This window comes from Sphaeramia orbicularis, chromosome 7 (assembly GCF_902148855.1).
Source record: "Sphaeramia orbicularis chromosome 7, fSphaOr1.1, whole genome shotgun sequence".
Classification (NCBI taxonomy): domain Eukaryota; kingdom Metazoa; phylum Chordata; class Actinopteri; order Kurtiformes; family Apogonidae; genus Sphaeramia; species Sphaeramia orbicularis.
Window position 1 is genome coordinate 44,563,401 of NC_043963.1, and position 13,927 is coordinate 44,577,327.

Sequence of the window (13,927 nt, forward strand, 5' to 3'; positions counted from 1 at the left end):
GTAACTGAGTGTATCTGATTTTAACAGTATCCTGCATCTATGATTATTAACAGGTCTTATGGAGTCACAACAGCCCATATTTTTACAGTTATACACTAAAGAACACGTAATCATCATCCCCCTAACTCAGCGGTTCCCAACCTTTTTTGACCCCATTGTAATATCACAAATTTCTAGTGACCCCAGACATTCAAATGTTACACCCCGGCCTAAGGGTTCACCAGTGCGAACATAATATGCTCTCTTTTGTCCCTTCTCAGCTCCCAAACACACACGTCAGTCGAAACTAAAGTTCACAATATTTATTATTACTACTTTTTTTTAAACAACTAAAGGAGGGTTAGGGGAGGACACAGCTAAAACAACAAACAAAATATTTTCATGGGAGTTCAAACTAAATTACTTACTCCAAAATAAATTCAAGAAATAAAATACAGAAAACTAACCTAAACTCCCTAACCAAAAAACAGGAGAAAACGGGAAAAACAAAAGAGCCGGCCTCCCCTACCAGAAAAAGGTTCAATTTACAAACTACTTACAACTATATACAATCGAATTATCACACGAGCACACGACGACTGACGGTCACACATGCAGGAACACAGGGTTGAGAGCTGGCAGGAGGCAAGAGAGAGAACGAACTGGTGCTCCAGGGCCATTTTTAAAGGGGCCGGGCAATCATGCACAAAAACACAAAAAGGGCACAGCACACCTACAGGACGGGGAGAACACACACCCTAAACAGAACATATATATGTCAGGGTAGAGACTGCGATCTGGTAGGATCGGCGATTCTACCAGTAGAAACTCTGATCAGAGTCTCTACTGGTAGAAACTCCAATCCGAACCCTAACCCTAACCCCTAACCCTAACCCTAACTCTAACCCTAACCCTTCTACTGGCAGGATCGGAGTTTCTACCAGTAGAGACTACGATCGGAGTCTCTACTGGTAGAATCGCTGATCCTACCAGATCGCAGTCTCTACCCTTACATATACATACACAGATAAATGGACAAATTATGACCCAGGGTCATAACACAAAACAGAGACATTTTTTGTGCTAAAGTTAATTTGTTTTTGATCATGTAATAGTTTGCTATACTATGTTGCAAATAAACATTAATTTTATTACATTTAGTCTATATAATGTATATTATTATGGACGGAGGCAGAAAAGCCAGGTGTAGATTACTGCACAAAAAGAGAATTTGATTTTCCTTGGTCAGGATATGTACAGTCAGTCCAGCTTGGATTTACAAGGCTGACAATTAATACTGAACAAACAAGAACTGAAACTATGAATTATGAAAGAGCTGCAGCATCTGAAACTGACCACAATGAACATTTGACAGACAAACAGAACCACAGTGCTTCAGTTTCAGCTTCACAGTTTGTCTTTTATGTATTAGGATCGTCTCTGTCAACTCACCATATATTTTCTATTAATACGTTTTCAGTTTTATTAATTACTAGAAATTTCAGGGGACCCCATGTGAATTCCAAGCGACCCCACATGGGGTCCCGACCCCAAGGTTGAAAAACACTGCTCTAACTTCTCCCAGGTCTTACTCATGGAACCTGTGGCTGATTCTACGGTGGATGTTTGGTTCCACTCACCTGAGTTGGAAATGCCATCCTGACTCACAGACGTCTCTCAAAGCCCTAGTGTCACACCTGTAGAAGTCATCATTTCAAGACCTACGGTTGTGCACATTGTGTTACTGTCAGTGTGCCCAGTAATGTGTGCACAACACAAATGGTTTCATCTGTGGTCAGACAATAGAAGTTTCTCTTCTCTAGATGGACTCGAGCCATTGAATTTACTCAGTGGAGACAGAGGAGAAACTGAGTTAGAGTTTTTCCACTTCTGTGTTCAAATCCTGCCTGGACAATCCTAATTTCAAGTGGAGGGAAGCGTCTTGTCTCTGAGAAGCGTCCATCTAACAATAGACTGTCTTCTTTTGTGGGGGTGTGGCTGATGGCCATCCTGGAGGCTCAGTTTTGGAAAACACAATCCACGTTGGACTTGGAGCGAGGCTTATTGTAATCGGAGCTCATTGGATGAAAGTAAGAAAATGTCCAGCGGGCCTCCGTCTGATCCACAGAGCTCATTCTTTCCTTAATGCTGTGATTAGATCTCAACGCTGACTCAGTGCCAGCTCTTTCCTCCCTCCAGGTCTACACTTAAAATGCTACCAACTGTCCCGGTTGTTTCATAAATAAGACCAAGAGAGGCTTTTACTCATCTTGGCCATTAACAAATATCATATAAGTTATTCGTATAACTTTATAACTTTTTTTTTTTTTTATCGTTGTTTTGACTTTGATCATTTGTTACATTTGTCTGGAGTTAACATCAGCCTCTTTACACATAGAACTGATAAAACAACATTAGCATTCTTTTGCAAGTATGTTGATTTTAGGTTTTTTGCCTAAATACCATACTGTATCTGCTGCAGGCCACCAGGTTGGCAGTAGATAACATTTTCAACTACAAATAGCTGGAAAACGAAAGCTTTGAGAGAACCAGGAAAATTAAGTTTTGAGTTGGATGTGAAAAAATGTGTTCAAAGTCACTACAACGCTTTATAATCAAGGAACATAGTGAACGTAGGCGATAACTTCCAGACTCTATGAAACTGACATTAGTAAATTAGAACAAATGACCATTTTAAGCAGGAAGCAAAACTTTTGTGGAGCATCTTTTGATGTTTGTTTTTTTTTTTTTTTCCTCTGTAAAATACAGACAGCAACTGATGATGGTGGTGAGCTGCAGACTGGGGAGGAAGGGGAGGGCAAGGAACAAGGCAGCGAGGGGGGGATGGTAGCGGCTTGTTTGGGAGGAAATCTGGAACCTATAAAGTTGGGTAAGGTTTATGACAAAAAGTAAACGTCACAAAGGTCCAATCTGGTTGGCTGTTTGATGCACCGTTGTCTCCACCTTCTGTCTTTGATCGGACCAATCGCCTAAACTTCATTCTTCCTGTTGACTTAAGCTCAGCTGTGCAAGAAAGTTCTCGGAACCAATCAGGGAATCGGATGGGTGGGCAGCTAAAAGTTTCATGGTTCCCTCCCTTTAAAAAGTCCGATTGTGGTTGTGTTGTCTCACATGCAGCTGCAGCGGTGGGACATGAGGACGGTCTGGCTCACAGATGCTGAAAAGACTCACAGAGACTATAAACAGATCGCTTGCATGTTTCCACGTGTGTGGATGACGACGAGACGATAGGAGCTTATTTTAGTTTAGCGTGTTTGAAGGTTTTAAGTACAAAACTAAAGAGGAGGAACAACACAACAGAAAGCTGTAAACACAAAAAGGGGAGTTCCTGAAAAAGAGGAGGAAAAAAACTGAAGTCAACTGTGGAGAGACGAATGTAAAAGGAAAGAAACAGTGGAGCTGGAGTTCTTCAGAGCAGACGTTTAGCACAGTGGGTTAATAAAGAATAGAAAGACAGAAGGAGAGTTAACAGAAGAAAAACAGTATGAGGGAGGAGGACAAGTCCACTGATGACCACTCTGAAGGACAGGTGGTGTCCAGGGCAGAGACCAAGGGAAGACCACCTTCTAACGCCTGTCCTGTCGTCGTAGCAACACCTGGAATCAACGGACGTAAACGGCAGACGGGCTCACATGCGGAGGATCATGTTACCACAGTGACCGCCACCACATCGGCAGAAGAAGGTCAAATCAAACCCGGGGACGACGTCCAGATTTACACCCCGTCCGGACCGAAAAGGCTGAAGAGGAGTCCTCAACACCGGCCGCCGTCGTCCGGGCCGTCCCTGTCTCCTATCCCCGGTCCGAGTCCTGGAAGTCTGTCGGCCCTCGAGGACCCACACGCCCAACGTGTGATTGCCAACATACGTGAGCGCCAGCGAACACAATCACTGAATGAAGCCTTTGCCTCATTGCGCAAGATCATCCCCACTCTCCCCTCTGACAAACTGAGCAAGATCCAGACCCTAAAGTTGGCGTCACGGTACATTGACTTTCTGTATCAGGTTCTGCAGAGCGATGAGATGGACAGTAAACTGGCTGGATGTAACTACCTGGCCCACGAGAGACTGAGCTATGCTTTTTCTGTATGGAGGATGGAAGGGGCCTGGTCGACCATGTCTGCTGGGCACTAGTCCTGCGGCAAAGATAGACTTTTTTGTGTTGCTCTTAATTGTATGACAGATCCCTCATACAAGGAAATACCCTCACATGACATATAATGCCAAGGATACATTGGAACACTGTGTTTCGGTGTGTTTAAACACCGCAACATCTGTTTGCCTCAACGACCGGACCTGAACATCTGATGTAATGCAACATATCTTCAGTGGGTTGTGACTGTGGACACTTGATGCTTTTATACTTCTTAAATATTGCAGTACTGCTCATGTGCACCGATGGTAGCATTGACATGAAATATAAGAAACACAGCTTTTGTTGTGTTATTACTAGCATTAAAAAAAACAAAAAAACAGGATTTCTTAACGACATCTTTTTGCCTAGAGCACAACGAAGACCGAAACAGAGAATAAAACTTGATTTTTGAACATTTCAAGCATGGAGGTTAAGGATACATCATTTGAAACGTTACCTCTATGTGAAGCCCCTAAACACTTGGCTTCATGAACTATGACTTCTGGCTTTATCGTCATCATCACCCTCAGCTAAATGATCATCTTCATCACCATAGGTACGCACACTCTGAGCCATACATGAACATCTTTTTTTTGTTTTCCTTTATTTCTGCCTCAAGAGAACAGCAGAAGAACCCAAAAGAGATTTTTTTTTTAAAGTCAGAACTGGAGAGACTAACTAAGACTGGACCTTTGACCTTTCCCTACCCTTTCAACCTCCTACTTTTCCGAAACTTTGACACGTTATGAATCCCTGACCACCTCTGAACCGAAATGACGGTGGAAAAAGTAGCCGTGGGCAGCCTTTCGTCCTGACTTAAGTTTCTCCTCTTTATACCCGAACCAAGCCCCTTTGTTTCTTCCAGTGCCAAAAAAACTCTCCTCTACAAATTCTTTCCTCTTCATTTTGGCCCAAATTTGCTTGCGTTGCACGAAACCGTGATACAGCTACAGCGAGCTGACGAGGAGGCGTAATGAAAACAAACGGTTTCTGAAAGCCATGAATCATGTGTGTCACCATCAAAGGGGAGGCTGATGTGGCTCCCTGCTGAGCTCCCATAAACCACTGGGAGTGATGGAGGAGGTGAGAGCTGATTTATATACACACAAATGTGCGCACATGCATAGGTGTAGCGGTGCACATGGACACACACCTCCCCCATGTCTACTAGGCTTTTTTTTTTTTTCTTTAGGAGTCTGCATTCACAATTATAAGTTATAAACATGCTCTGGAGAAAGAATGACAGTTTTCAGTTTTCTTTTGAATCGCAAAAGAACTGTAGCGCAAACGTACATCACCTGCGAGGTTTAGCTTTCACTTCACGTAAACAATCAAACTCCAAAGAGATGTGGGCTGACATGTTATTAGTATTTGATACATATCCATGACAAACCACTTTTCCCTCACTGCCAATATGCATGAAGCCCAGCAACCTATCATTAGAGCGTCCCAGGGAGGCAGCGAATGTTTCCAGTTTGTATGAAAACCGTCCTTTATAGAGACCTACAGTAAACATAGTGTGTTCTCACAAAGTTAACCTTCACTGACAAGCTAGAAGACAGTTGACATTTAAAGAATATTCATATTTGGCCCCAAAGGCAAAAAAAGTTTCTGTGCGTTTTGATTTAAAATGAAAAGTGTGTGGGTTTTATGCAACAGGGAGATGGTTTTTTTCCTGCACAATATTTGTTTTAACTGAAATACTAATTTTCTTTTCAGTGGTCACTATTTATGTTAATGCCATTTTGGATTCCAAATTAATCCAGTGTTACAAATCTGCCTTTTTGTCTTTTTTTCAGCTGCTGAACAGTCACTGGATTGTCCATGTTCATATCTCGACTATTTCTACCCTCGTCACGGACTCAAATGGGACTTTAATGGAGAAAATAAGGACTTATGATAAACGTTTAACTGCCTCTTGATCAGGATATCGGCCGCCATGCTGGTGTAAGAGGACAATTTCACTTTCAGCACACTGGGAGAAAACAGTATTACATACAAGTAGATCACAGGTGTCAAACATGCGGCCCGGGGGCCAAAACCGGCCCGCCAAAGGGTCCAATCTGGCCCCTGGGATGAATTTGTAAAGTGCAGAAATTACACTGAAAATATTAACAATCAAGGATGTTCAAATAATTTTAGGTCAATTCAACCTAAAGTGGGTCAGACCAGTTAAATACTATCATAATAACCTATAAATAATGAAAACTGCAGAAAAAAAAGGAAAATTATGCAAAAATGTTTACATTTACAGACTAGCCTTTTACAAGCAAAATATGAATAACCTGAACAAATACAAATAACCTTAAATGTTTTAAGAGAAGTAAGTGGAATTGTACCAATATTCTGCCTGTTACTAAATGTTTTGTGTTTTTGTAAATCCACTGTGATCTGTGAGTTGTAATGCATATGTATAAATGATAAACTAAGGCATAACATTGTTGAAATTGCAAGTATTTTTCTTAAGAATTTCCAGGTTCATATTTGTTCATGTTAGGTTCAAGTACAGTTCGTAGATGTAAACATTTTCATTATGGAATTTTACTTTTTTACACTCAAAAACAGTGTGAAAACTTTGGAGTTGACAATATTATTTATATTGTTTTACTGGTCCAGCCCGCTTTATATCATATTCGGCTGTATGTGGCCCCTGAACTAAAATGAGTTCGACACCCCCATTTGGATCTGCTGTTGGTGAAATTATTGTTTCATGCTTTTTTGTTGACATGTCTTTGTTAGAAAGCTACACGAAAGCCAACACTGTAAAAAAAACTCTGAAACAAGGCAAGAGCATTTCATCTACTTGTTCAGTTTTAAAGGAAAAGATACACACTTCCATCTGTCCATCAAACACAACAGCAGGTTAGCTTAGCATAATGCAAATATGGCAAAGCTAATCTTGCTAATAGTCAAACAAAAGTTCACTAATTAAAAATGTTTAACATTGTGCTGTGTAGCGCCGCGTTATGTAGTAACGGTGCAATATGTAATAATGGAATAATTTTTCACCTCATTATGTAATAACATGCTGCATTTTGTAATAAAATTCTCAAACACATTTTGTAATAAACTTTGCCACATTTTGTAATAATTTATTACATATTGCAACAGTTATTACAAAATGTGAGTGCAGCACTACTGTTGTTTAAGGAAATGTAATAATTTGGCGCATTATGTAATAAACCATCAAAATCGATGCCTTGATTGGAAAAACCATCGTATCAGCAAAACAATACTAAGCATTCCAGCTTAAACAGAATTCATTTAAAAAAAAAACTAGTAGGATGTTTCATTGGTCAAATCTAAATCAAATGTAACTGTATGCATTATAATAAAGAATGTGTTCGCAAACTAGAAACAAAAGCTGCTCTAATTACGTATAACTGACACAAAACTTACTGGTGCACGGTATTTTGGAAGACACAATACGTATAAGTTATTACAAAATGTGTTCAAGAATTTTATTACGAAATGCGGCATGTTGTTACCAAGGTTATTATCGTTAATGAAAACTAACGAAATGACGAAAACTAGAATTGTAAAAACATTTTCGTTCACTGAAATAAATAAAAACTATAATTAAAAGAAAAAACAATAATTAACTGAAACTGAATTGTGTGCTTACAAAAGTAACTAAAACGTAAAAAAATTATGGATGAAATTCCCTTATTTTCGTCTTTGTCAAATTCAGATTGATATGAAATTGATTTATATCATATTATATTTGTTCATAATAATATAAAGTCAGAAACCTAATTATTTACTAGTAAGTATCAGTCAAATTATGACATAGTGTATAGATATGATTAGACAAGGAAGGTTATTATTGTTATTAATTATATAAGGAGAAGGGGTGGGAGTTTATAAGTTGTACTTCGTCTCACTCCTTTTCGAATATGTATTATATGTCTTACGTTTAAGTATTTTGTTTATTTATTTTCTTCTGTTTGACATTCATGTTCCAAATAAATACATCAATCAATCAATCAATCAATCAATCAATTTTGCTCGAGCAATTTTAGCTTCATCGTCACTTGTCATTCAGAATTGTCTTCTCGTCCTCACTCTACCTGGAAACATGGAGACTAAAGTCCTGTATGGGATTTATTTGAATACAATGATGAAGATATGAAAAAACTTAAACTAAACCAAAACTAAGCATTTAGAAGAAAACGAAAACCAATAAAAACTAGCAAACCTGCTCTAAAAACTAATTAAAACTAACTGAATTAGAGAAAAAAAAAAAAGGTAAAACTAAATAAAACTAAACTATAATGAAAAATCCAAAACTATTATAACTTTGGTCGTTATATAATGAGGTGAAACACGCACTATTACTACATAATGCGACGCTACATGTTGTTTTGTGCATTTTGTTCACGCCTAACTCAACAAAACGTAATATTTTAATCGGTGAACTTTGACCCTGCTATTTGGCAGGTTTTGTTTTTGCATTGTTAGCTAGAGCTAACACTGTGCTATGCTAAGCTAAAGAGTTGTTAGCTACAGCTTTACACGTACCAGACAGACATGACTAAATAGGATTGGATTTCCACATGTATATTCCTGAACGTGTACATTGACAGACTGACAGTGTGGGTCTTTTTAGAAGCATTTACTTGAAATATATGTGGTTTACAAAAAACTGATGGACATGGTTACGGTGGGATTTATACGGACACATTCCTGGAGAAGTAGATGTAGTGATACACAAAACACTTGTATCATTATTTTATCAGTTTGAGACTGTTCTGAAAATTAAACTGTCAAATTATTCATGGGACTCTGATTTGGTGAAGCTTTATACCCCCCCCCACCACCACCACCACCACCACACCCTGCTGGTCTCCTGACTCACTTGTTAAACTGTGTCTTTGTCGCTCCGTCATTGTTTTCTCATTAGGACTGGGTGCTTTAGTCTTATTACACTGGTCTACAATTTTTTAGAAATGATTTGCTTCAGAGATTAACCCTTTCATGCACGAATTATGAGAACCTTAATCAAAATTTTTTCCTGAGTGTTTTTATTCTTCTTCAGGCATGAAAAAAACAATGCGATTGAAAATTTTCTTCTGAAAAATAAATTTAAAAAAATAAAATAAAATGAGAATAATTTTAAAAATTAAATAAATACATAAAAAAAATAATAATGAAAAAAAAAAAAAATCTTATGAACCTATTTTTCATGAAGTTGCAAAAATGTCCACTCAGCTGGACACCACACGTTTAATTTTTGACGCACAGAAACATGTATTTACTGATAAATTGTGTGAAAACTATGGAGAGGGTTTGTGATTCTGGGGGTTTATGCTCAGAAGAGGTCTACAAAATGTTACCAATTCATGTCAGAAAAAATATGGAGTGTCTTAAAACTTTAATAAAGATATGTGTGAAAAAAAACCAAAACAACGAAAACAACAAAATCCATGAATATAGAAGAGAAAAGCTGTAGAATAGCTGTCCCCTGTAGTGACCAGTATGCATGAAAGAGTTAAATGTGCTAAATGTTACGTATTTTAATAAGATTAATTGGAAAATAAATGACAAAAGTGCCGGTTTGCTGATGTTTTCAAGGTATACGATTAAGTGTTATTACACATATATATTGGTTTATGTACATTTATATAATAGTTTTATAAATCTTCCACTAAATAGAACCTGTAAAGTGAATGTATTCTAATGTGCAGACAGTGTTTTGAAGTAGATCTTGTAGCTCTGAGACAAATATTCCTTTTGAGTCAAACCCATTCTCTTGTTAATTCTTGAATTTCACATTTTGACCCGAGGCCGTATCTTGGAAAGTTCAGCCAACCAGCATTTTTGACTTGATTTTTCTTTATCAGTGACTCTCATGTGGTAAAATGTCATTACTTTTATTCTGGAAGCATTTTCCTTGTAGACCAGTGTTAGTCAGCCACAGTTAATTCCTCATAAAAAAAAAAAATAGAAAAGAACAAGTTAATATCCAGTTGTGGTCCGTTAGTACATTTAGACATTTAGAGTTGACTGGAGTTTTAACTTTGGGATTTGTAACTAATACTGACATCATATCAGCGTTGGTTTATGGAGCTGAAGTTAGAGCCTGTTGTACAAACTAATATAACTAATATTTTCTGACATCCTCTGGAAATCAAGTTTAGTAAAAAAAAAAAAAAAAAAAAAAAAAAAAAAAAGGTGGGTCTAATCAAGGTTATAATAGTTTGGGATTTTTCATTATAGTTTAGTTTTATTTAGTTTTGACTTTTTTTTTTTTTTTTTTTTTTAAATCTAATTCAGTTGGTTTTAATTAGTTTTTAGAGCAGGTTTGCTAGTTTTTAGTAGTTTTCGTTATTTTCTAAATGCTTAGTTTTAGTTTCGTTTTAGTTTCTTCATATCTCAGGACTCTGCTGCTTTCTCCCAACTTTAGTCTCCATGTTTCCAGGTAGAGTGGGGACCAGAAGACGACTGGAAACCACAAGTGACCACAAGTGACGGACCGTTAAATATCATAGCAGATAAAATTGCTAAAGCGAAATAAATTGATTTCATGTCAACCCGACATTGGCAAAGACGAAAACAAAGGGAATTTTATCCACAGTTTTTTATATGTTTTATTTAGTTTTGTAAGCACACAATACAGTTTCAGTAATTGTTTTTTTCTTTTAATTATAGTTTTTATTTATTTCAGTTAACGAAAATGTTTTTACAATTCGAGTTTTCGTCATTTCGTTAGTTTTCGTTAACGATAATAACCTTGGGTCTAATACAGATTTTTTGTTTTGTTTTTCATAAAGCAATCCATGAGGAGCAAGAAGAAATAGGATTTATCCTGGAGGAACCGTAAATGTTTATGTGACACATAATAGAAATATTAATTATTATTTCAGATATTTCGTTCTGGGTAAAGGCAGTGACTGAGTAATGTGAGCAGTTAAAATGTTTTACTGGTGTTCTGATGAGAAACACGGTCAAAACCAAACATGATAAACACTTCAGCGACTGTTTTTATGTAGTAAGGCTGGTACTTATTGTAGTACAAGTTTTCTTATTAACCCTTTCATGCACGAATTATGAGAACCTTAATCAAAATTTTTTCCTGAGTGTTTTTATTCCTCTTTAGGCATGAAAAAAAACGATTTGATAGAAAATTTTCTTCTAAAAAAAAAAAAATAAATAAATAAATAAAATAAAAATAATTAAAAAAAAAAAAATTAAAAAATACATTGAAAAAAGTAATAATGACAAAAAAATTCTTATGAATCTATTTTTCATGAAGTTGCAAAAATGTCCACTCAGCTGGACACCACACATTTAATTTCTGACGCACAGAAACATGTATTTACTGATAAATAGTGTGAAAACTGTGGGGAAGGCTTGTGATTCTGGGGGTTTATCCTCAGGAGAGATCTACATAATGTTACCAATTCATGTCAGAAAAGACATGTAGTGTCTTAAAACTTTAATAAAGATATGTGTAAAGAAAAAACAAAAACAAAAAAACAACGAAAAGAACAACAAAATCCATGAATATATAAGAGAAAAGCTGTAGAATAGCTGTCCACTGTAGTGACCACTATGCACCAAAGGGTTAATTAGCCCTATCAGCCTGCCCATGGGCCCAAAAAATTATATTAATATTCATCTACTATAAAAATATAATAAATCAGGACAATGGATGTTTTTTTCAACTTTTGCTCAAAGTTTAGACCCTAATGTTAATAAAAGTACATCAAAAGTGTATTTTAGTGCAAACTTTAATGTTCAAACATGATTTTTAATCTTCGTGGGGTGAAATATACACTATTAAAAATCTCCGACACAAACAATTAATTCATGCATATCATCGTCAATCCAGCCAAAAAAAAAAACAGGCGAGGATAAAAAATTCTAATTTGTCTTTTAGTTTGTTACAGTTTACTCAGGCATAGTAATAGATACAATATTTAGACAATGGGAATAGATTCTGTGAGGTCTCTAAATGTCCATAGACACCAAGAACATTCATATGAACCTTATTATTGTGAAGTAATTCTTCATTTACTTTGGGTATGTCTGTTTAGGCGTTTTTCCCCTGAAAATATGGTCAGGGTTAAACAGGTTAAGTAATTCACCAACATCAATCAATCAAATTGTATTTGTATACGAGAGGGGGCTGAAAAGTTCATAGCCTGACTAAGGAGTTATTCCACAGCGATGAAACTTGGCATACATTAAATTCAACCTCTCCTGATACTAACTGCATGGTTTCCTTCCAGATAAACCCACACTGGATAAATAATTTAGGACTTTGAAAAGTAGTACCAGAGACAATTGGTGAACCATCCGTGGCACTGTGGTCTTATCGAATGTCTGCAGAAAAAAGGGGTTAGCCCCCAGGGACATTCATGCTGACATGGTTACTATAGGGCAGGGGTGTCAAACTCATTTTCTTTCAGGGGCCACATTCAGCCCAATTTAATCTCCAGCGGGCCGGAACCAGTAAAATAATAGCATAGTAACCTATAAATAATGATAACTCCAAATTTTTTAGTGCAAAAAATAACATTAAATTATGACACTATTTCTATCCAAAACAAAAAAAGGTTGTGAATAAATGGAAAAAAACCTGAAATTTCTGAAGAAAAACAAGTACAATTTGATCAATATTCTGCCTCAACTTATGATTTCTACACGTGCACTACTGATCGGATCTACCATGGCACAAAACAGGCAGAATATTGTTAAAATTGCACTTATTTTTCTTTAGACATTCCACGTTGTTCATATTTGTTGAGGTTATTGGTATTTTATACTTAAAGGATATCAGAATTTAATGTTCTTTGCAATAAATCAAAAAGAAAAAATTGATGTGGCCATTATTTATAGGCATAATGTCATATTAATTTTCTCACATTAAACCAACAAGAAAATTTGGAGTCATTATTTCTAGGTTATTATACTATTATTTTTGAGTTTGATGCCCTTGACTGTTAATATCTTCAGGGTAATTTTGCATTTTGCACTTTGTAAATTCATCTCGCGGGCCAGATTGGAACCTTTGGCGGGCTGGTTTTGGCCCCTGGGCCGCATGTTTGACACCTGTGCTATAGGGGATGGTGCACCAGCTTTATCAACTGTGCAAAACTGGGAAGAGGAATTCAAGAGGGGTAGGGAGAATGAGGGAGGGGTGAAAAGCAAGCATTTTCATGAAATGTCTGTAGTACTACTGTTCAAAAAAAAAAAACCAACAAAATCCATGAATATACAAGAGAATAGTTGTCCACTGTAGGGACCAGTATGCATGAAAGGGTTAAATTCTGTTTTAGTAGTCTTAAAAAGGTCTTAAAAAAGTCTTAAATGTAACTTGTAGAAACCTGCAGGAACCCAGGGTGGGACCACACCCCAATATGTGCAGGACTATTGTTGGTTTGTGTCATGAAATGTTGCAAAATATGTACACTTCAAAAAACAAACCAACACTTAGATGGTAATATTTCAGTTTGTCCTGGAACATGTACTTCTGCAGGTGTTGGTAGATCTTGGGTTTCTTTACCCTGATGTTCTGCAGGAGTTTCACCTAATATGTACTTTAGATACTAAAACACAACCTACACGTACAGATGGACTTTACTGATCCTTAAGGGGATATTCACTTTGTCAGTCAGCTCAATAAAATAAAAAGAAAGAATGAAAAATTACACTGAGGTTTTAAAATAGTGTTGAAAATAAGTGAGTGTTAGAAGTGTTTCAAAAAGGTGTTAAAAAATAAAATATAAAGAATGAATGAATGAAACTTAGGTACAGCTCACCATTACAAATAATTGTAAGAATCAGAT

At 36.7% G+C, this 13,927-nt stretch overlaps 1 protein-coding gene across 2 annotated transcripts; it reads left to right on the forward strand.

Moving 5' to 3' along the window:
• The first annotated feature begins 3,131 nt into the window (after positions 1–3,131).
• Positions 3,132–6,232, forward strand: LOC115421801 (twist-related protein 2-like). Of its 2 annotated transcripts, none has more exons than XM_030137739.1 (2): positions 3,132–5,216; positions 5,933–6,232. In XM_030137739.1, exon 1 carries the CDS (start codon positions 3,485–3,487, stop codon positions 4,130–4,132), a length of 648 nt encoding a protein of 215 aa, XP_029993599.1. In that variant the 5' UTR covers positions 3,132–3,484; the 3' UTR covers positions 4,133–5,216; positions 5,933–6,232. The 2 variants fall into 2 exon arrangements, with proteins under 2 accessions (XP_029993599.1, XP_029993600.1); XM_030137740.1 differs by having other exon boundaries at positions 3,132–4,689.
• Positions 6,233–13,927: the final 7,695 nt, after the last annotated feature.

Coding starts and splice junctions, on each gene's coding strand:
- LOC115421801 (XM_030137739.1), top strand. CDS start 3,485: ATGAGGGAGGAGGACAAGTCCACTGATGACCACTCTGAAGGACAGGTG.